The sequence below is a fragment of the Phialemonium atrogriseum genome, assembly GCF_030411735.1.
Source record: "Phialemonium atrogriseum strain 8032-3 unplaced genomic scaffold QBC33scaffold_1, whole genome shotgun sequence".
In the NCBI taxonomy this organism is placed as follows: Eukaryota; Fungi; Ascomycota; class Sordariomycetes; order Cephalothecales; family Cephalothecaceae; genus Phialemonium; species Phialemonium atrogriseum.
The window spans coordinates 1,768,107-1,790,051 of record NW_026848138.1 but is presented as its reverse complement, the minus strand read 5'-3'; the positions used below and the strand labels follow the sequence as shown (position 1 = coordinate 1,790,051).

Genomic DNA, 21,945 nt, shown 5'->3' with positions numbered 1-21,945 from the left:
CCGAGCATGCATCAATGAATACTCCAACCCATCGTCACCCGACGCCCACAAAAGGAGGAAAAATAAAGAAACAAATATGCAACGATGCCACGATGCCCGATTCCCCCCGAAAAAAATCGACACCATGTTAAGCTCAAGCGCCGCTCTGCCCAGCCTCCCGGAACTGCTCAAACGTCGTCGTCGTCGTCGTCTCCGCCGCCGCCGCGGGCCGGCCGCCGTCCCTCGCGTCCTCCTCCTGCATCCGCCTCTCGACCTCGAGCCGGCCGTCCTTGCCCCAGTAGCCGGCCTTCTCGGTGCCCCTGACGCAGCCCTCGGTGACGAGCACGTAGGGCGTGGGCGAGTTGAAGATGGGCTCGGCGAGCACGCGCTCCATCTCCATCTTCAGGCCGCGCGCGCCCGTCTCGTTCTTGGCCGCCCGCTCGGCGATGGCGTAGAGGGCGCGCCGCGTGAAGAGCAGCCTGCTGGGGTAGGTCTCGAAGAGCGCCGTGTACTGCGCAACGAGGCTGTTCCGGGGCTCCGTGAGGATGCGGTAGAGCTCGTCCAGGGAGAGCGGCGTGAGGGCGCAGATGTTGTGGAGTCGCCCGATTAGCTCCGGGATGAATCCAAAGGCCTGGAGATCGGCCGGCGTGGTCAAATCCAGCGGCGTGAACGCGCCGCTGGACTGGTCTGTGTGTAGACCCTGTAATAAGGCAGGTCGGTGGGGAAGATGTGAGTACATCTCCGGCGGTAGGACATCCTTGCTGCCAGATAAGGAGGATGTCCGCCCACCTCGCAGCTCGGATCCGAAGCCCATAGTTGGTTTCGAGACTCGCTTGAGAACGACCTTGTCCAATCCCACAAATGCACCACAGAAGACGAAGAGGATGTTAGTCGTGTCGATGGTGTACTGATGATCAACCTTGCCCGCAGGGGCGCCGGGCTGACCTGCACTAGGCCCGGAGCCGTAGTTGCTTGTTATAGGGGTCGCAGAGCGGGACGACCGATTCTCCTTGACGTTGATCGTGACTTTTGTGCCTTCAACAAGCTTGAGGAGAGCTTGCTGGACGCCCTCGCCGCTAACGTCCCTGCCATTGACGGTTTCCCTCCTCGCGATCTTGTCAAACTCGTCCAGTACCACGATTCCATGTTCTGTCGCCTTGGTGTCATAGTTGGACTCGACGAAGAGGCGTTCGATACAAGCCTCGACGTCCTGGCCGATATAGCCGGCTTGCGTGAAGGAGTTGCAGTCGCTAATCGTAAAGGGAACGTTGATTTTCTTGCTTAGGGTTCTGTCCGGAAGTTAGGATGTGCGTACAAGACGACAGCCTGGGACGTCTGCTTACTCGAGGATGTATGTCTTGCCAACACCAGTCGGTCCTAGAAGCAGCAAGTTGCTCTTGTCTATCTTCACATGCTGCGGTATAGTGGTGTCCTCGGGCGGGTAGAAGTTATCGGCGGGCTCCATGCGACCCGAGTTTATCGACCTGACAGAGTCATGGTGGCCAGGAAACTCGTCCTCAACAGGGTGCATGTGGCCGTCATGGTAGCCCGTTCTCTCATGTAGGTCCCGGTCTCTTGAGAACTGCTGGCGCTCCAGCTTCTCCCGGAGGTGCTGGTCTTGTATCTCGTAATGCTGTCGGCGCCGGAGGCCTTGATAGTGGTTGAAGATGACAGAGCAGATTGTTTTCTTGGCGCGATCCTGGCCGACGACGTACTCGTCGACTCGTTGCTTGAGGTCGCGAGGATAAAATTGGGGGACACCGAAGCTCGCCTTACTAAACATAGGCCCCCGCCCAGAGTCCTGCCCTGGGTCATAGCTGCTGGTAAAGCCCGAGTTGAAATCCTGCGATCGTCTATGAGAATTAGAGATGTTGAGAGACGTCGAGAATGCCCGGTGCCGGTGCCGGAGCCGATGGCGTAAAGCGATGACGGGCGGGGGTCGACGTATCGCTGCAACAGTCGCAGAGCGTGGTCTTGCTAGGACCAACATCTTGATGTAGGGGATGGAGTCATGCCGGGGCAGATAGCTAGGAGGAAATACCTAGTCCGGCATGGACACAGTCGGGCCACATTAATGTCGCTGTCGAGCGTTGCAACGCGAAGCTTGGGGGGGGTGGGTGGGTATGGCCACAATGAGGTCAGCTCAAATGCCCCGCCGCCGCTCGGGATAGTGTAACTTCTGCCATGCGACCGTGCCCCTTCAGCCGTCCTAAAGTACCTAGGTATATTGGCAGTGCATGGTAGGTATTTTGGGTGACTCATTTCGAACTCGTACTCTTTCAAGCCTAGGTCGGTATTCCTCAAGGCCAGACCTCTTATGGGACGAACCCCTTCAGCGTAGACTGCTCCTCGGACTGTTGGAATGCTGACTTGCAATCTACCCCGAGCTAGTGGCGAGATACTTATGTCAGTAACGGGGAATTTGTTGACATCCATCCCGTTTGAGGAAGACAAGACACATAGGTACTGCTTCATTGGCCTGGGGTTGAGCTGCAGGACGATAAATTCTTGTTGAACATTGGTCCCCTATTCTCGTTTTTCACACCCTCGATGATGTAATGCACCAGAACCTTTCGTATAGAACTGGGAGAGATAATTTGAATTGCAGAAAGATATTATCAACACCCTTGTTATCCCTCACATGCTGTTCGAGGAAACTACTGTCCACTCTCGCTTGTTCCATTGGCCATTGGTCTCACCTACAGTTTTCCGTTGAGTTCTATTACGAGGGATAAATAATTGAGAGATAAAGCTATCGTCTTAACGATAATTTGGAGTATATAGCTCCAAGCTTTGAGCTTCCACCGTTTAGTACCAACAGCTCGACAACCATCGCACCATCCTCTGGATACAGTCGAATTACTTGGTTCTCTACAATGGCAGACGCTGTTGAGAAGTCTATCGTTGAGAAGTCCTCCAATACTATTGCGAGTGAGGGGCAGGTGGCCGACAGTGATATCCCCAAGGATGGCACCGGTGCGATTGACTCGCTAGCAGCAGCACTTCATCCGTCAAATTCAAACTAACAAGCCCAACAGGAGTCGTCAAGCTCGACCCCTGGCTGGCACCATTCCAGGACGCCCTGAAACGGCGTTATGCCAAAGCCCATACATGGATTGATACCCTGAATAAGACGGAAGGCGGCCTGGACAAGTTCTCCAAGGTGACGTCACTGCCAACACTTCTCTCTCATCAACCTCGTCTCGTGTCTAACAGAACTCATCGTGCAGGGCGGAGAGACATTTGGATTCAATGTGGACAATGATAACAACATTGTCTACAGAGAATGGGCTCCGAACGCTGTCAAGGCTTCCCTCATTGGGGATTTCAGTGAGTGGTCCATGACAAAGTTTAGCCGCACCATTCTCCTCCCCTGACTAACAATCGCGCAGACAATTGGAACCGGGAATCAAATCCCATGAAGAAGAATGAGTTCGGCGTCTTCGAGATTGTCATTCCTGCCGGCGCCAACGGCCAAGCGGCCATCCCCCACAACTCCATGATCAAGGTATATCCCTACAGCAAGTCCTCTGCTGCTCCCAGACTAACTGACTGCTCCAGATTTCCTTGGAGCTACCCAGTGGGGAATGGGTTGACAGATTGCCCGCCTGGATCAAATACGTGACCCAGGATCTCTCCGTTTCTCCTGCCTACGACGCGAGATTCTGGAACCCACCATCGAGCGAGAGGTATGTCTTTAAGAACCAGCGGCCGAAGAAGCCAGAGAGCGTCCGAGTCTACGAAGCCCACGTCGGCATATCCTCTCCCGAACTCAAGGTGGCTTCGTACAAGGAGTTCACCAAGAACATGCTTCCTCGGATCAAGTCCTTGGGATACAATGTCATCCAGCTCATGGCCATCATGGAACATGCCTACTATGCCAGCTTTGGCTACCAAGTGAACAACTTCTTCGCCGCGAGCAGCCGTTACGGCACCCCTGAAGATCTGAAGGAGTTGATCGACACGGCCCACGGCATGGGACTCGTAGTGCTTCTGGACGTCATCCACAGCCATGCTTCGAAAAACGTACTCGACGGACTCAACCAGTTCGACGGCACGGATCACCAGTACTTCCACGAGGGTGCCAAGGGTCGTCATGAGCTATGGGACAGCAGGATTTTCAACTACGGCCACCACGAGGTCATGCGTTTCCTCCTCAGCAACCTCCGGTTCTGGATGGACGAGTTCCAGTTTGACGGATTCAGATTCGACGGCGTCACCAGCATGCTGTACACCCATCACGGTATTGGCACGTAAGTCTACCAGCTGCCCCTCTGACATCAGATTTACGACTAATAGATGGCAGTGGCTTTTCCGGTGGCTATCACGAGTACTTCGGGGCTGGAGTCGACGAGGAAGCCGTCGTGTACCTCATGCTCGCGAATGAGTTGCTCCACGATCTGTATCCGGAATGCATTACCATTGCAGAAGACGTTTCGGGTATGCCGGCGTTGTGCCTACCGCTCTCGCTTGGTGGTGTTGGATTTGACTACAGACTCGCCATGGCAATTCCTGACATGTGGATCAAGCTTTTGAAGGAGCAGAAGGACGAAGACTGGGATTTCAGCAACATATGCTGGACATTGACCAACCGTCGGCACGGAGAGAAGACGATCGCATACTGCGAAAGCCACGACCAAGCGTAGGTTTGCCCCGGTCACACACATTTCCCCACTGCTAACCCGGCATCAGCCTTGTGGGAGACAAGACCTTGATGATGCATCTCTGCGACGCGGAGCTCTATACCAACATGTCGATTATGACGCCATTGACTCCCGTCATTGACCGAGGAATGGCGCTGCACAAGTTGATCCGCCTCCTGACCCATGGCCTGGGCGGTGAGGGCTACCTCAACTTTGAAGGTAATGAGTTTGGCCATCCTGAATGGCTTGACTTCCCTCGTGAGGGCAACCAGAATTCCTTCTGGTATGCTCGACGGCAGCTCAACCTCACTGAGGATCATCTCCTGAGATATCAATACCTCAACAACTTCGACCGGTCCATGAACCTGACCGAGGGAAAATACGGATGGCTTCACGCACCCCAGGCTTTTATCTCGCTCAAGCATGGGGGCGACAAGGTCATCGTGTTCGAGCGAGGTGGCCTCGTTTTCGTCTTCAACTTCCACACCACCGAAAGCTACACTGACTACCGAATCGGCATCGAGGTGCCTGGTACGTACAGGATCGTCCTGAACTCTGACACCAAGGACCATGGAGGATTCAACCGGCTCGACGAGAACACACGTTTCTTCACAACGCCGATGGAGTGGAACGGAAGACCAAACTGGACACACCTCTACATCCCTTCACGGACTGCCATTGTGAGTTCTCTTTCTTACCGCTTGATCTGGAAATTGGAGCATGAATGCTGACATAGAGACAGGTGCTTGCGCTCGAGTCTACGATATCCCAGGCTTTATAACTTGGCACCGTCCGCATCCAGGATCTGGACCAGGGGAGGGAGAAAAAGGCACGAGATCTGAGTATTGTACGGGTTTCTTTCATTTTATTTCATAGACTATTGGGCAGAATGAACTTCGTAATACACATAATATGAGGCCCAGCTGGCAGTTGTGATGGATAGGTATTCAGGTATCGGTATCTGGTTCCATGTCAATTAATAACCTGGCTGAAGGGGGGGGGCGCCAGGAGAAAAATTCTTGCCAAGCCGGAGAATCATTGGCAAATAAGCCCGGGGATTTGCGGGTTCTTCAGATTGTTGACAATCTCTTCCACGTGACTTCTCGGCTAGCCAGAAAGCTCCAGTCCCGAGAAATAACTCGTTTTCAGCAAACCTCTACCTTCTCCCGAAGACCGCAACCTCCTCTCCTCTCCTCCAGTACCCGTCTTAATCATCTGTCAGGATGTTCAAGAGGTTAGTATACACCCATTAATCAACATTTTAATCACCTTGACCCCCAATTGAGATCAATTGAGCTGACCAATTGACCTTCCTCTCGTCCGACAGCAGCTTTGCCAGGACAGCACGCTGTTCCCTCTCGGCCGCGGCGGCGAGCCGTCGGGCCATCCGCCCTGCCAGCCTCAACATCAAAAGCCCGCTGCTGAGCAGATTCGCCAGCACTGCCGGTGCTACTGATGGACGGATTTACCAGGTAAGAATGCCCGAGGACGTCGTCTGTCGTCCACTTCATCCGGATTCTCCTCCAACCGCAAATCCCCCCATCTCGGCAAATTATTTCAGTAGGCTAACAAGTTATACACAGGTCATCGGTGCAGTCTGCGACGGTACGCATTGTCGACACGCCCTCTTTAGTCCCCTACTGACTTGTTGTCACAGTCAAGTTTGACACTGACAAGCTGCCCGCTATCCTGAACGCCCTCACAACCGAGAACAATGGCCAGAAGCTCGTTTTGGAAGTCGCGGTATGTTGGCATCACAAAAGTTAGTTAATAGCATACAGTCCGAGACTGACATGGTCATAGCAACATCTCGGCGAGCACGTCGTGCGATGCATTGCCATGGATGGTACCGAAGGTCTCGTCCGAGGCGCCAAGGTCGTCGACACTGGCGCCCCCATCACTATTCCCGTCGGACATGGCACACTTGGGCGTATCATGAACGTAACAGGTGACCCCATCGACGAGCGGGGCCCCATCAAGACTGAGCAGTTCCGCCCCATCCACGCCGAAGCCCCCGCATTCATCGAGCAGGCGACGGAAGGAGAGATTCTGGTGACCGGTATCAAGGTCGTCGACCTCCTCGCCCCTTACGCTCGTGGTGGAAAGATCGGTCTCTTCGGAGGTGCCGGTGTCGGCAAGACCGTCTTCATCCAGGAGCTCATCAACAACATCGCCAAGGCGCACGGTGGTTACTCAGTCTTCACCGGTGTCGGCGAGCGTACCCGTGAGGGTAACGATCTGTACCACGAAATGCAGGAGACCTCCGTCATTCAGCTTGACGGCGAGTCCAAGGTCGCGCTTGTCTTCGGTCAGATGAACGAGCCCCCCGGAGCCCGTGCCCGTGTCGCCCTTACTGGTCTGACTGTTGCCGAGTACTTCCGTGACGAGGAGGGCCAGGACGGTACGTGCTTCGTCAGCCTTGCAATTCCTTCCGAGACTTGATATTGACCCTCTCTCTCCAGTGCTCCTCTTCATCGACAACATCTTCCGTTTCACCCAAGCTGGTTCTGAGGTGTCTGCCCTGCTCGGTCGTATCCCATCTGCCGTCGGTTATCAACCCACCCTCGCCGTCGACATGGGTGGTATGCAGGAGCGTATCACCACCACCAAGAAGGGATCAATTACCTCGGTCCAGGCCGTCTACGTGCCTGCTGACGATTTGACTGATCCTGCGCCCGCCACCACCTTCGCTCACTTGGACGCCACCACTGTCTTGTCCCGTGGTATCTCCGAGCTGGGTATCTACCCTGCCGTCGACCCTCTGGACTCCAAGTCTCGCATGCTGGACCCCCGTATTGTCGGCCAGGACCACTACGATACCGCCACCCGTGTCCAACAGATCCTCCAGGAGTACAAGTCGCTGCAAGATATCATTGCCATTCTGGGTATGGACGAACTCTCAGAAGCCGACAAGCTGACTGTCGAGCGTGCCCGTAAGATCCAGCGTTTCCTGAGCCAGCCCTTCACTGTTGCTCAGGTCTTCACTGGTATCGAGGGTACCCTTGTCGACCTCAAGGACACCATCGCCTCCTTCAAGGCCATCCTGAGCGGCGAGGGTGACAGCCTGCCCGAGGGTGCCTTCTACATGGTTGGCGACTTTGCTTCAGCACGGCAGAAGGGAGAGAAGATCATGGCTGAGCTCGAGCAGAACGCTTAATATGCGCATAGAACAAGTTGCTCTTGGCCGGAGGCGGTCCGTCGACTGTATAGAAGAGGGAAAGAGGTTCCGGGGGGAGGCTCTTGGCTCTATCAAGTCTCTTTTGTGAGCTGTGTACCAAAGAATTCAAAGCTATTTCCTCTTGCAAATCCCAGTTGCCGCTCCCCAGTAGGTGTTTGTGTGAATGTCTATCTAGGTTTGATATTTGCTCCGACTGTTTGGGTTGGCGTCAGATCTCAGTCAACCCGGCATAGGGCAGGTTGTGAATTCTTATTTGCGCGGTAAGCCCCTTACATGTTCCTCGCGCATCAGAACAATATCCGTCTTATGGAGGCACAAGGTGAACCGCCAACCAATCGAACTCCATACCTCCCCGGATCGTGCCGGCGGCTCTGCAGTGCACCAGCCACAGGAACGAGCCGCTCATATTTTCCCCAGAAAGACTCCCGTCATCAAACATCGACGATTCTGGCCAATCGGGCTCACAGGCCCGTTCAATGTTTATACGTGGGAAGCACTGGTGCTTTAGCCGTGACGAAAACTACCAGCCATAAAATCCCCCCTCGCCCACCCCGCGATCGATATGCTTCAGGACTCGTCCTAACGGCAGTTCAGAGGAGATGAATTGGACCCTACGATGGGCATCCAACTTCTGTGCGAAGAAATCTTTAGTGTTCTTAAGGGGGGCGTTCTAGGTTGCCGGTTCCTACATGAAAGTCCATGTTCCTAAGGCTCAAGGGTGATAGACTTTAGTTGGAGTCATTCCCCATTCATACTTGGCCTGTGTATAGCTCCTGACTTAGATCTTGCACAAAATAAAATACCCTCGCGTCGTCTACGAACATGCTCTTCAAGGCCCTGGAGGGATTGGAAAATTATAGAGGTTAGACGTGTGCCAATGGGCCCATGCAGTGATGATGTCCAATGTCATGGCTACAAACTCTCCCGAGCTCGCCCATTTCACAGCTGGGGCAACGTAGTCCGCAACATGTACCCAGGCTACGACGGCCCGCGGCCGCGGATGCAGATCTGGCACGGCAGCGCGGACAGCACACTGGCGCCCGCAAACTACCAGAAGACGATCAAGCATGTAGACGGACGGACGTGTTCAAGGTGCTCGCAGACGCCGACCACGTCAAGGAAAAACCACCCGCAGCACATCTGCCAGACCGACGACTACAGCGACAACGTCATGTCATCTACACCACCGGCGTGGGCCACAGCGTCCCGGCCAACCTGACGGCGAGCGAGGGGTGGTTTGGGCTGTATATTGGTGGTGGGTGGGAGGGGATTTGTTGGGGACAGGGAAGGGGTTTCCTCGGACTACTGGCTGGGAGGGAATAGAGTTTTGATAGTTGTGAAAAGGGGAGTTATAGGTACAAGTTTCGCGAAAGCCGAGTCTGTGAAGACCCCTATCTTATGCCGTTTTCTCATGCCCAACCTGGTTTTATATACCGCCGTTACGTATTCCCACAAAGTTGCTCTTCAGGAAATAGGAATGGTAGCCCACGAGGACAGTAAGCTGGGTATATGCCACAGTGTATGTGTGCAAGCGAGTAACTATTCAAAGCAAAAACCGTGTTCCCAAAAGATGAACAGACCAGGCGACGGGTATTTCTACGTTATCAACAATCATGAAAGATCACTCCTTCCAACGACACAACGCTAACCCAACACAACGCCGACAAAGATCCCCATATCCGCTGCCGAATATGTCATATATTCCAAGTATCAAACCCGCTCAAACCTTTTGATATCACGGTAATCTAGGAAGGTGGTCAGAATTACGATAAAATGGGATTCGAGGCTGAGAATAAAGTACTTACCACCGATACAACGAACCGTCTGGGGAGCATGATATCCTGCAACGGAGGATCGGCCAAGCCATGCCAATACCTTTTTGCTGTTTCTGCGTAAAAGATATCAAGAGCCATAACCATCGATCGAAGGCGTACTCGTCGTCGTTGTGTCCGGGCTTTGGCCCTGATAGAGGGAAGTTAAAACCACTTCCATAGGGACCCTCTCTTCTCTATCCAGACGCTCCTGCCCCACGAGAGCCTCCTGCCCCACGAGAGCCTCCTGCCCCACGATCGTCTGTTGCTCGTAGTTTTGGAGCAGACCGCCCAGTCTCTGCCGGTCCCTCAAGGGGAGTTTGTAGATCATTTCCCCTACAAGCTGGACTGGCTTGCCCTCATTGTCGGTCCACGCCAACTCCTTGGTCGTTGGACGTTCAGCCTCTCCGCCCAGGTCCGACGGAGGCTCCCAGGCATGGTTATCCAACAGGAGCTTTCCGATCTCGGTCCTGTCGGTGAGGTGAACCGCCATCCTGGGAACTCGGAGCAGCGACTCCCACTCCTTGCCCAGCAGATTGTAGATGTTACATATTTCTCTGTCGCTTATGCCCTCCATCCACCAGATGCCGCTGGTTGTCTTAGCAAATGTAAGGAAGTGCGCGATGATGACGAGGGCTCGAGGCCGCCGTTGCCGCGCCAAGTCGAAGAATTCTTTTCTCAAGAAAGTAAAGAAGGTGACGACGCGCAAGATCAGCGTGACGCTGAACCCTCGCGCAAGCTCCGCATATAATGATCCGAGAAACTTCAAGGTGTGGTAATAGGCCGGTTTGGAGCCAAAATCGACATCGCCTTCCTGGATGGACGTCACCATAAAAAGTAAGTTGCTTGGGATATGCTTGGCCGATGAGTTTAAGTCTATCAGCGGCCTGAAAAAGAGGGTTGCCATGCCGGACTCGAATAGGGCCTTCTCCTGGATCATGGTGATGATCAGGCCTATTCCTTTCCAGATAATCATCCAATCAAGGACGTACAGGGGCTTGGCATCCTCACTCCTGAATGGATCGGTGGAGAGGGCGCAGAGGAAGAGAGAGCATGCGAGCAAGGCGGGGAATGTCTCTGGTCTCGCTGCCTCGATGGCCTTTCGATAGCCTTCGAAGGCTCTTGCCCTGTAGGCTATTGCTCTAGTCGGTGAGACTTCCTGCTTCAAGTGATTTAGATGCATGGCTGACAGGCCCAAGATGGTGTTCATCAGAAATGGAACTTGGAAGGCATGCTGAACAATATCGACTTTCAGGATCTCGTCAACAGCCATGGCGCCTCCGGAGGCCGAGAAGGATTCGTAGGTTTGGGTTGTGTAGAACCACAGGAGCTTCATGTCGGTAGCATCCTTATCCGCGGATGTGAAGAGGGGCTCATCCAGAAGGCGCAGGCCCGAGTAGTCGCCGGCATAATCCGGCGAGGGAGACCGTCTCCGGGAAATACTCAGGGCTCTGGAGGAGGGCGATCCCCGGGGCGATGGAGAATTGGGATAGACGCATTGCTCTCTCCTTAGGGTACAAGCGCGGCAAGCCGGATGGGCTTCGTTACACTTCACCTTTCTCGTCTTGCAGTTTCGGCATCCCGCCCGCGACTTTCGGTGAGGGCGCTTGGGGTGAAATTGCTTCTCAGACCGAGGCTGGGCCGCCTCAGTTTCCTCAGGGGAGCCCGACTCCATTTCGCCAAGACCCTATGATTCAACAACCGATGAAGACCTTGTGATGGGCGCACCGCACGAATGCATCGCGCAGCTCTGAAAGGGACATATAGCGGACTCGCAACCCCTGAGCCACGCTTCCTATTAGAGCAGTTTTGAAGTTTGAAGTTATGGAGCGATATGCAATGCCTTTTCGACCGAAGAGCGAAGTGATCAGTCAGTTCCAGGGGCCGATACAACATCACGACGCAAGGTGATAGATACACGTAAGCAGAGACGAGTCAGCGACATGCTATTTGTCTGAACTTCACGCTTTGTCGAAGCTAACCAGGCCTTACAATGCCCATGCCCAATCGCCAGGCGCCCATATTGCAGTTCTCCACTTTTTATGTATAGGGACCTACCTCACACGTGCCTAGCTACGTATGCATAATTAGCAAGACGCGCCATCTCATCAAATCGGAACCCATTTGCATTGGCGCTGATACGCGCCTTCACCCAGTATCCGCGCTCGAGGTGTGGACGTGGTGTGGTTGTTCCCTTTCGCAAGATGGATTCCCTATTCCAGCTCCCTGATGAACTGGTCCTTGCTACTCTTGTTCACTCGTTCCCTTGTCGTGATTTACAGATCAACGCTCTGGCGACCTTGTTATTCGTGAGCTTGACTGCATTGGACATAAGTCGTGCGACTGACGCTAACAAGTAGCAGCCAAATGCAGCACCATGCCGGAATCTCGTCATCCACGGCACCGAGTCTACGGGGAAGAGCGCTATCATTGAATCCTTGCTCGAGAAACTCGCCGAGGTTACCGAGAGCTCGCAGACGGGCAAGCTGAAATACGCGATAGTCAACTCGATAGAATGTATCACCGGCAGGCATCTCTTCGAAAGAACCATTGGCAAGGTGGCAGACGCATTGGACTGGGACAACAGGCCGACACGATGTGAAAATATGTCACGGTTGACAGTTGAACTGTCTAAGATGCTACTGTCTCCTGACCAGCCGGATGGCTTGCGTTTCGTCCTCGTCCTGGATGCCATTGATCGCCAGCGCGAAGCTCCCCCGACTCTCCTACCAGCCCTCGCGAGGCTTTCCGAGATAGTAAGAATTCTTGGAAACCTACTCACTACCAGATAGCACGAGGTACTAACCAATTGGCCCCTCCAGATTCCGAGTCTCACCACCGTGTTTATTGTGACTTGCCCGCCTGCTGGTCTTCTACATACATCCTTTGTGCCGCACATCCACTTCCCGAACTATACCAAGTCCGAATTCGTTGCGATTCTCTCCCTCAGCCCGCCTCCGACATTGGCCAACACCACCAAAGAAGAAACGACGGAGCTCTGGGCTCGCTTTACCTCGGCCGTCCACGACACCCTAGCCCGGGCGGCCGTACGCACCCTCCCCGCATTCCGCCACGCCTGCCATGCCCTCTGGCCGCGGTTCACGGCGCCCATCCTCGCAGGCACTCACGGCCCGCGCGAGTTCTCCAAGCTTATAGTTGCAGCTCGGGTACACTTCCAAGACGAGACCCTCCTCGACCCAGGCATCGTTGCCGCCGCCCCCTCCCACAGCTTCCCAAACCGCCAGCCCCCCTCCGCCGTTACCAGCGCCGCACCGAGTCCCGCCCGGGCGCCGCGCCCAGGCCCAAGCAACCCGACCGCCGCGCCCTCCCTCGCCGGCCCAGACCTCTCCAACCTCCTCCCGACGACGGCCCGCCTACTCCTCCTGGCCGCCTACCTCGCCTCCCACAACGCGGCCCGCCACGACCTGACGCTCTTCTCGACGCACCACCACGGGCGGCGGCGGCGGCGCGGCGGCCTCTCCGTCGCGGGGGGCGGCGCCGGCCGGCGCGGATCCGGCGCCGCCGCGAGGGGCAAGCACCGCAAGATCGCGCGCAAGCTGCTCGGCGCGCACGCCTTCGTGCTCGAGCGCATGATGGCCGTCTTCGCGGCCGTGAGGCGCGAGTGGGATGCCGGAGGAGCCGCCGGGGCCGCCGATGGGCCGAGAGCCGGGGCCGGCATGGACGCCGACGTGGGGATGGCGATCGCGACGCTTGCGAGCCTGAGGCTGCTGGTGAGGGTCGGTGGCGGGGGCGTCGGCGGCGATCCGCTGGACCGCGGGGGGAAGTGGAGGGTCAATGTCGGGTGGGAGGTGGTCAGGGGGCTTGGGAGGAGTATGGGTGTCGAGGTTGAGGAGTGGTTGATCGATTGAGTTTGCTTTGCGCCTCTAGTCTGGATGCCTATTATTAAACCAACGGGACTTCCAAGGCGACTTTCAAGAGGCTTTGTGAGCCTGGTTCATATAGAGCTGGGCTCTGGCTGTCTAATGTCTATCGAGCCTAATTCCTGTTTTGGTGTCTAATGTCGTACATGATATGACATGTGTGCAATATTCATACAGATAAAGAAGAAAACAGACACCCTGTTTCGAACGCCAATTACCCTCGTATCTACCCGTGACACTCCCGAGTCCCTGCTCTATGCCCTCTTGATAAAAAGATGCCCAAATGGAATGGTGCGGCATATGACTCCATGACAGGAGGCTATGTATGCCCGTACAAATGCTTGAAAATATCAACTGCTGGTTGCCAGCACGCGAACCCCCTGCGCCCTCATGATGGCAAGTAAAGAGAAAGGGAAAAGGGAGAGGGAAAAAACGGGAAAGGGGTGGACAAGATAGAATACAGAATCAAGGTGCGGCCGAGACGTTGTCGCTTGCGCGCCAGGTTTCCTCCTGCTTCGTACCTGGTGGTAGCCAGGCGGCATTGGGATTTGCCCCTCCCCGGCCGCGTCCGAAATCATCCGACTTCTTGCCCTCGCCGTTGGGGTATGAGATGGGGTTCGTGTACGGGTGCGACATCTGCTCCATGGCGACGGAGTTCTCAAATACCGGGAGGGCCTGGGAGGTGTTCACATGCCTGACATCCAGGGGCAACAGCGGCCGCTCACCCTTGGTGTCGGTCATCGTCCGAGCCCGTTGGTCGGCCTTGTTCTTCTCGTTGCTCCGGTCGTAGAGGTACAGGCCCAGGAAAGTCAAGCCAATACCGGCGGCTTGGACGTTGGTTGTTGGACTCTGGAACCAGATGATGGCTATGATGATGACAAAGACGCGCTTGATGAGACTTGCCACCGAGTATGTGACGGGGGACACCGTGGAAAGCAGGATGAAAGCCAGGATGTTCTGGCCGAAATGGAAGGTCCCGTTGAAGACAAACTCGAGAGTCAAACGACCATGGTCAAATGAGTTAGGCGACTGTGCTAGGTCAACCGACCCGTCCCACAGGAAGTCGCCTATGATACCGATGCCTTCGCTCCAAAACCATATCGGGACGGTTATGAGGAACGCTAGTCCCGAGGAATAGCAAAGCAGGTTCAGCTTATCCAACTTGCGAGATTGTGCCCCCAAGCCTTGCTCCTCGGCGATGGCCGCTTCATTGAACAGTCGTTTCGAGAATATGTTCTGGGTGACAAATATAATGGTCGCAAGGAGAGCGTATAGGATTCCCAAGAACTCGCCTCGGAACGTATGACTCCCCGAGCATGCCAGCATCACACCAATAGTTAAGGGGATGAGCGAGAAATATGTAGCCCTTGGATATCGGATATTGAAGATGAAGCGGTAGGCGAAGACGGTGAATAGCGGCGACAGCCCCTTAATAGTGTGGACCAGAGACACGGGAATCTTTGAGGTGGAATTGGAGCTGAGGAGATGCCCAGTTATTTGGAAGGCTGCGAGAGGTAGCGTGGTCACGATGACATCCTTCGATGGGTACCGAACAGGGTGCCTCAAGGCCGGAACTGCGGCTCGAATCTTAGGAAAGGTGGACGCCAGCCAGGAGGAGAGCATGCAGAATGAGGACACGAATGCAAACTGGACGAGGGTAAGAGTCGCCGGTTTGTTGAACGCGGTCAGAATCGACTTGGAAGACGTATTTGTCAACGCCGAGGACCAGTACCACATGATGCATAGTATCTACAGCGACGCATCAGCAACTACGCATCTTTACGTTATAGAACAACAGGGCGTACAATGAGTTTGTACGAGACCGGTGCACGTAGTGCGCCTGCAATCTCGTGCGCGTTCTGGCTCATACTCCCGGATCTCATATGCCGGATGGCATTGCTAATCCTCCTCTGCCTGTTATGCTGGGGGATATAGGGCGATTGTTCATTCGGCGCCCATCTTACTCGACTATCTCGTCGTGGTTGCCATCTGCCACCCGGGAAGGCCGCGCCATTGGCAGAGCCATCGTGCTTGCGCGGACTCGCCGACCGTCCATTGTTTCCAAGGTCGAGGTCGGGAAATTTCTCCGTGCCATGATTGACATCTCCGTTCGCCTCTCTGTGACCCTTTAAGCTGGAGGAGCGATTGAGCGACGTATCTCGCGCTGACGAGTCGGGCGCTGTCGAATGCGGCATCGTGAAAAGCGTCGTAGATAGGAATGAAACGAGCGGATAGAGTCAAGATGAGAAAGTTCAGGTTCAATGACGTTATCGAATCATTGCTTCGTCTTGAGCGAACACTCGGGAGAAGAGGTGTTCAACCGAGTCGCATACGAGTCGAATCTTGTGGGACGAGAAGCTCGTATCGAGGCAGCTACTCGACTCCCATTGAAACGGGGAGCAGGAAACATGATGGTCCATTCAGTAAAATGACTGGCTGCTTGGCCCGCCTTTGGAAAGTGCCACACACACCACCAAAATTTAGTGTGACAAATTCAGTCCGGTGTTTTGCCGAAGGGAGCGTACTCACGCACGGACCATATGAGGCTCTCAATCCAGACTTTTTTTTGGTATGTAGGCTGTGATGATGGTTTGCGCGTCGACTTCACAGACTCCCTCCAAACAACCAACCAAGAACGAACACACCACCCAGATCTTCGGCACGCCTTCCCAGATCATCCCAATTTTCACGCATACTTTCACATTAACTTCTCCTTTTCTTTGGCGGCGATCACCCATAGAATTTCACAGGCGACTGCCTATTAACGCTCCTGGCGATGGCGGCTCCAAAGCTGACCAAAAACCAATTGCGCCGGGCAAAGAAGAAGGAGCAGAAAAAATCCCAGGCTGAGGTTTGTGAACCCCAACCTGAACAGAGTACCGGTTCACTGATTTTGTTTGTAGAATGGAGTTAAACCCACGAACGATAACGTCGAAACCGAGGAGTCTGAAAAAGATGGCGAACTCGCGGAGAATGAAGCCTCGAAGCTCGAAGTCAAGAGGGATCCAGACTCCTCAGATAAGGTCGAGGCTGATGGACCGGTTACGGAGGACTTTATTCCTCTCGACGACGAAGATGAGGATCCGACATTTGCCATGTACAAGAATATCTTCACCAAGTTCGGCGTGACCTTGGAGGATGACGCAATCGCGAAGGAAGCCAATGCCGGGAATAAGGGCGAGGTCTTCTTCAGTGACGATGATCAAATCCCAGACGAGGAAGAGGAAGCGAGCGGGCAGACCAAGCTCTCGAAAAAGAAACGGAAGAAGCTCAACAAGCTCTCCATCGCAGAACTCAAGGCATTAGTGAAGAACCCGGAAGTTGTGGAATGGCATGATGTGTCATCATCAGACCCTCGCTTGTTGGTGCAGATCAAGGCACAGCGAAACATCGTGCCGGTACCGAGTCACTGGTCACTGAAACGAGAGTACCTGTCAAGCAAGCGGGGTGTCGAAAAGCCACCCTTCAAACTGCCCAAGTTCATCGCGGAAACCGGAATTACGGAGATGCGTGATGCGGTGCTGGAAAAGCAGGCAGAGCAGTCTCTGAAGCAGAAGCAGCGGGAGAGGGTGCAACCTAAGATGGGAAAGCTGGACATCGACTATGCGAAGCTCTACGATGCCTTCTTCCGCTTCCAAACGAAACCAGATCTTACCCGCTTCGGAGATGTTTATTACGAAGGCAAAGAGTGGGAGGCTGATTATCGGGTCTTCAAGCCCGGCGATCTCAGCGATGGTCTTCGAGAGGCACTTGGCATGCAGCCCGGATTTCCACCTCCATGGCTTCTCCAACAGCAACGCCTTGGGCCCCCGCCATCCTATCCGACCCTCAAGATTGCCGGCCTCAACGCCCCTCTACCTACGGGTGCGGCTTGGGGCTTCCAAGCCGGCCAATGGGGCAAGCCGCCACTGGACGAATACAATCGTCCCCTCTACGGGGGTGACATCTTCGGCGTCGTCGGTGGCGCACCAGGCATGCCTTTCCAGCCGCAGCAAGGGCAGCAACAACAGCAGCAGCAGCAGCAGCCACCGCCGCAACAGCTGCCGCAGCAACCGCAGGCACCTCAAATACCTCAGGGAGAGCCAGTCGAGCGCACCCTTTGGGGCGAGCTGCAGCCGCCTGCTGAGGAATCTGAAGAAGAGGAGTCGGAGGAGGAAGAAGAATCCGACGAAGAGGACGCGGACATCCCTGGTGGCGTCGAGACCCCGAGCGGTGTTGAAACACCAGCTGGTTACGCTAGCACGGTTCATACCGACTTCCCTGCCGGCGTGCCAGCAGGAGTCGAAACCAACCTGGCTGGCGAGTTCGACCTCAGAAAGACGCGCCGCGGCTACGAAACGGAGGAGAGCACCGCCGGCCCCCGCACTGCCCACCAAGTTATCGCCGAGCGACACGGTCGTGCTGAGGGCTTCTTCGGCTCCGATAAGACCTACGACCTCTCCAAGCAGCCCGCGATTCCTGTGCTTGGCCAGGACGATGAGGCCGGGCGAAAGCGCAAGAAGCCCGGTGATGTTGATGTCGCGCTGGATCCGGACGCACTGATGAACCAGGATGGTATCAGCAAGGACGAGTTGCGGCGGAAGTTCGATGCGGGCAGAAAGGAGGAGGGTGTTGGTGCACAGTGGTCGTCGTCGTACGACGATGATCTGACCGATATGATCGCTCAGGAGAGCCGGAAACGGCAGAAGCGGGACGAGGACCGGCGGGGCGAGAAGCGGAAGGAGCAAAAATACCGGTTCTAAAGAGGTGCTCCGGAACGGACCTATGGCACGACCATTCCCTGGTCAGCCCGACCATGGTATATGCCTCTTCTAGACTGTATGAGTGGGTGCCTTTTTATTGCAATGTATGTACATTACACTCCATATGAGGGAGTACGGCTTTCGGGAAAAGAGAGCTCTCGCGCGTTTGCAGCTTAAGGTCCCCTTGTTGGGGATCATCTGGACAGGGCACCTTGTAACCATCTATCATTCGCACAAGGCCATTTCTATGTCGGACACCCCTGTCGAGCTGTCTTCTATTTTCGATTTACGAAGCTGCTCGTTATTGACTGTTATGTAAGACCTGTCATGGTAAAGAATACGTTCTGTCGCACCACCGCCTCCTCCCCAGCCCACCCCACCCCTGTGTCTCTCCTCATTATAATTGGTAACAGACCCCCTTACGAAGGATATCCTGACGCCAACAGGGTAGTTTGGGATAACATATCCATGGGACGTCGTCTCACCCAAGGCGCTACCACAATAGGGGCCAGGACGAGATATCAAACCAATGCTTGCTACTACACATAAACCCCTATCCAGAGCAAAAGGGGCTCTGCCGTGGGCATGGCTTCTGCAATACAAAGAAGTGTGAAGCTGCTGCGTTGTCCCTCCGTTATCCCGCCAAGCCAGGTCAGGGTTGACTCCCGTTTTGGTTTGGATGTGACATATTTATGGGAAAACCAAGGTTGATATCAAAAGCTGCTACCGTCCTCTCGTTTAACCTCCATGGTCCCGTATCCTTCCTCCGAGATAACATGATCTAGGGGCGCCACATCCTCCGTTTCCAGGTTCTTTGGGATGCGGACACCCCAGCCGGCCATCAGAAGTCCTCCCATGTACGAGCTCTTCCGGTGACTTGGTTCTCTTCAGCGCAGCTCCGCTCTCTTCTGGGAAGTGCATCACCCTCACCGCATGAGCTCAATATGGTCGCATATCATGGACACGGGGTGAAGATAGAACAGTAACTTCATTCGGACTCAACCATGACATGGTAACTATATCAAGAAGGGATAGCTTTCTTACCAGAGTATTTCCTAGCTGCAACCCCTATGTTTCGTGCATCGCAAGAGTCCCCATTAACTTGGTAGGCAGGGCTCATTGCATTATGGTATACTGTATACTTCGCATTAGAACGGGCGGCTCAGCTCAACCGGAAGCGTCTACCCCTTTTCGAATACACTACATCGCTGTCAATAACAGCACCACGACAACTAAACGGAGGCAGCCCCCGAAGACATTTACACCTCTGGCCGATTCGGCACACACAGCAAACACCCTGACAATGGTAGGCGAATATGAGGGTAGGCAAATCAGTGGGATGCAAAGGAGTGCTGCCACGCAGTCTCAAGCACCCTAACCTCCCAACTACAGGACTGGTTTCTTTCAAGGACGGAAAAGGGGGACTGGAAGTTTGTGGTATGAGCTTCGGAAACAAATCGGGGACGGCTCTCAGGGTCAAGGACGTAGCTACGAACCTGCATAGGGAAGGTCAAGAATGGTCGTGGCCAGAGTTTTGGTCGAGGCGGTGGGATGGAGCTGACAAGTCTACCACTGACTTGGAAGGTCACAAGTTGGGATGGAGAGAAGCAACTGGAAAGAGAGTATGTATGTCATTGCTACGCCCATCCTCTGGCCGAACACTACATCCACATCAGCTCACAGCCTTTCGATGACAGAGAGTTCAGCTCCATCTTGAATCAAGAGGTCCTATGAGTTCCCATCTCGCCCCCTCAAATATCAAACAAAGCCTGCAACCCGAATATAGCCACGACGGAGCAGGACAAAAGAAGCCCAGCCATATCGGAAAACCCCTTTATCTCACTCTCCTATCTGGGTTTGTCACAAACCCCCTCCTGCCCCCAGCGGCTCTCCCAACGGGTCCCCCCCTGGCTAAGCTCGAGGTTTCCAAGGGGATCGGCCTCGACAGCTGGCAACCGTCTCCCTTGAGATTGCGTCCCGAAGACCAAGCACGAGCCCATGACATCCAGGAGGGACTTGTTTCTGTAATCCAGAAACACGAAGAGAACAACTGCGGTCCTCCAGACGCGATGGCTCGCCACTGGGCGATCCAAGAACAGCCACGACATTGGTGACCTCCTTATCGTACCAAACCCGGTCCGCCACAAAAAGGAGAAGACTGACGGCTGAGTAGCTTTTCCAAGGACATACGCAAGCCCACGAGCACAGGATGGTCCGACGCATTTCTTACCACAACGGCATCGGCGACAGATAGCCGTACCCTTGGCAAATCCCAGCATTGAACCAGTCATGTCAGTAGGGAGGGGGGGAAACACCCCAGAGGCCTTCTCGTCTTCTCCCGCTCAACTCTCAGCGCAGGGCCTCAAGTCGTGCCAAACAAACTCATGTCAGGGGCAGCAACCTGCCCAGCGTCTCCGGGCAGGCGATTCCCGACCTTGGAGCGGGAGATGGCCGACAACCGCCCGTCGACGGCCGCTACGGGCTCCTGCTGGAGGATCCTTCGAACCTGTGGCGTAGGAATGGAGCGAGTGAGAGCTACTAACGATGCAGTCAGTCGGCATACGTGGGCCCCTTCGCCTAGGCTGACCAGCAGCAGGGAGCAGCGCTATTCAGATGGGCGAGTGCACCCGAGTCCGTCAAGGTCGGAGCTATCATCTGTTCTTGGCCAAGACTAGTAAGTGGTCACGCGACCTCTTGCTCGTCTTGGAGGCTCGAGATGGAGAACGCGCAGGAGGTGTGGCAGACTAGCACGGTGTAGCCACACGCGGCTTGCGAACGGGTTCCTGGCCCGTCGCGCTATCATCTACAACACATGGTTTATCCCCGCGCGTTCTCGTCAGTTGACACCTGATTAGTGGGGAGGTGGGGGGCTAAGGTGAGGGGAGAGGTGAGGGGGAGAAGACGGTTCTCCGCGGCGATACGGAGTGACGACACCCTCCCCGGTGTGCAGGGAAGCAAACCACGCCGTCTTATCGGTCAGCTCAGCTTCCCCGCCCGGCCATCCCGAATCTCTATTAGTGTTTGACGATGCCAATCAGCGGGGAATCCTTAAACACGGTAGACCGTTCTAGGTCGGTCGCCGGCCAAAACACGTGGAACTAGAGGCCAAGATCTCTCTGACCCTCCTAGCGAAGGTTCTAAAGCGTACACGCTATCTGCACTAGGTCGCGCTAGCAAGCCTGTAATCAGCGGGAAGGACAGACGTTCTCTCGATCGGGCATAAACACACGACATGCGCGACGAGTCTCCACCATCTAGCCGACGCCTCCATACTCTAGGAGTCCAGTATGACTGTATCTGCTTCGCTTGATAGGCAGTTGCACCATGAAGCGGACCTGTTCCGCCGCTGATATCACGCTCTGCCCACGATGCCCAACTAAGCAGACTCTTCAGGACTAACCTCTCCTCCCGGCAGGCAAGTCATGATTCACGACCTCCTTAACTGAGAGGCAACTGACACTCCTCCGGCCCTTCCACGGATGCCTCCAAGAATACCTAAATCTACCCAGACGAGATCGACAGACCAGTCCGTGGATAGCTAGGCCTTGCTGGGCGATGAACATCGCTTACAAGGCCGTTAGCGCAGATGACCTCAAGACAACTCGACGAGACGGAAGCTGACAGCACACTAGTGTAAACTTGTCCTAGTGAGAGGGGCACCCGGGCAGCTGGAGGTATAACAGGGATCAACCCAGATGACGGAGATTGAAG

General features: G+C 54.9%; 8 protein-coding genes across 8 annotated transcripts; 5 read left to right on the top strand and 3 right to left on the bottom strand.

The window, feature by feature from the left end:
* Positions 1 to 133: 133 nt before the first annotated feature.
* On the bottom strand, positions 134 to 1,969 carry QBC33DRAFT_554146 (ATP-dependent Clp protease; the record flags this gene model as incomplete). The annotated part of the gene is made up of 2 exons (XM_060429481.1): positions 134 to 1,268; positions 1,323 to 1,969. 2 exons carry the CDS (start codon positions 1,967 to 1,969, stop codon positions 134 to 136), a joined length of 1,782 nt encoding a protein of 593 aa, XP_060288912.1.
* Positions 1,970 to 3,300: 1,331 nt separating this feature from the next.
* QBC33DRAFT_522248 (1,4-alpha-glucan-branching enzyme, variant) lies at positions 3,301 to 5,856 on the top strand. Its single transcript, XM_060426527.1, has 5 exons — positions 3,301 to 3,487; positions 3,541 to 4,232; positions 4,286 to 4,621; positions 4,672 to 5,302; positions 5,365 to 5,856. Exons 1-5 carry the CDS (start codon positions 3,398 to 3,400, stop codon positions 5,401 to 5,403), a joined length of 1,788 nt encoding a protein of 595 aa, XP_060288911.1. The 5' UTR covers positions 3,301 to 3,397; the 3' UTR covers positions 5,404 to 5,856.
* On the top strand, positions 5,521 to 7,976 carry QBC33DRAFT_27357 (ATP synthase). The gene is made up of 6 exons (XM_060423200.1): positions 5,521 to 5,856; positions 5,950 to 6,094; positions 6,206 to 6,227; positions 6,280 to 6,365; positions 6,426 to 7,023; positions 7,085 to 7,976. The coding sequence occupies exons 1-6, from the start codon at positions 5,846 to 5,848 to the stop codon at positions 7,777 to 7,779; spliced, it is 1,557 nt and encodes a 518-aa protein (XP_060288910.1). The 5' UTR covers positions 5,521 to 5,845; the 3' UTR covers positions 7,780 to 7,976.
* Positions 7,977 to 8,767: 791 nt separating this feature from the next.
* On the top strand, positions 8,768 to 9,019 carry QBC33DRAFT_554143 (uncharacterized protein; the record flags this gene model as incomplete). The annotated part of the gene is made up of 1 exon (XM_060429480.1): positions 8,768 to 9,019. One exon carries the CDS (start codon positions 8,768 to 8,770, stop codon positions 9,017 to 9,019), a length of 252 nt encoding a protein of 83 aa, XP_060288909.1.
* A 504-nt stretch (positions 9,020 to 9,523) lies between these two features.
* Positions 9,524 to 11,581, bottom strand: QBC33DRAFT_522235 (uncharacterized protein). The gene has a single exon (XM_060426526.1). The coding sequence runs from the start codon at positions 11,284 to 11,286 to the stop codon at positions 9,703 to 9,705; it is 1,584 nt and encodes a 527-aa protein (XP_060288908.1). The 5' UTR covers positions 11,287 to 11,581; the 3' UTR covers positions 9,524 to 9,702.
* A 132-nt stretch (positions 11,582 to 11,713) lies between these two features.
* QBC33DRAFT_464139 (putative origin recognition complex subunit orc5 protein) lies at positions 11,714 to 13,769 on the top strand. Its single transcript, XM_060425123.1, has 3 exons — positions 11,714 to 11,920; positions 11,975 to 12,367; positions 12,434 to 13,769. Exons 1-3 carry the CDS (start codon positions 11,816 to 11,818, stop codon positions 13,478 to 13,480), a joined length of 1,545 nt encoding a protein of 514 aa, XP_060288907.1. The 5' UTR covers positions 11,714 to 11,815; the 3' UTR covers positions 13,481 to 13,769.
* QBC33DRAFT_522231 (triose-phosphate transporter family-domain-containing protein) lies at positions 13,499 to 15,906 on the bottom strand. The gene is made up of 2 exons (XM_060426525.1): positions 15,298 to 15,906; positions 13,499 to 15,241 (listed from the first exon to the last, which is right to left on the bottom strand). Exons 1-2 carry the CDS (start codon positions 15,685 to 15,687, stop codon positions 13,958 to 13,960), a joined length of 1,674 nt encoding a protein of 557 aa, XP_060288906.1. The 5' UTR covers positions 15,688 to 15,906; the 3' UTR covers positions 13,499 to 13,957.
* A 362-nt stretch (positions 15,907 to 16,268) lies between these two features.
* On the top strand, positions 16,269 to 18,234 carry QBC33DRAFT_554139 (uncharacterized protein; the record flags this gene model as incomplete). Its single annotated transcript, XM_060429479.1, has 2 exons — positions 16,269 to 16,343; positions 16,396 to 18,234. The coding sequence occupies 2 exons, from the start codon at positions 16,269 to 16,271 to the stop codon at positions 18,232 to 18,234; spliced, it is 1,914 nt and encodes a 637-aa protein (XP_060288905.1).
* Positions 18,235 to 21,945: the final 3,711 nt, after the last annotated feature.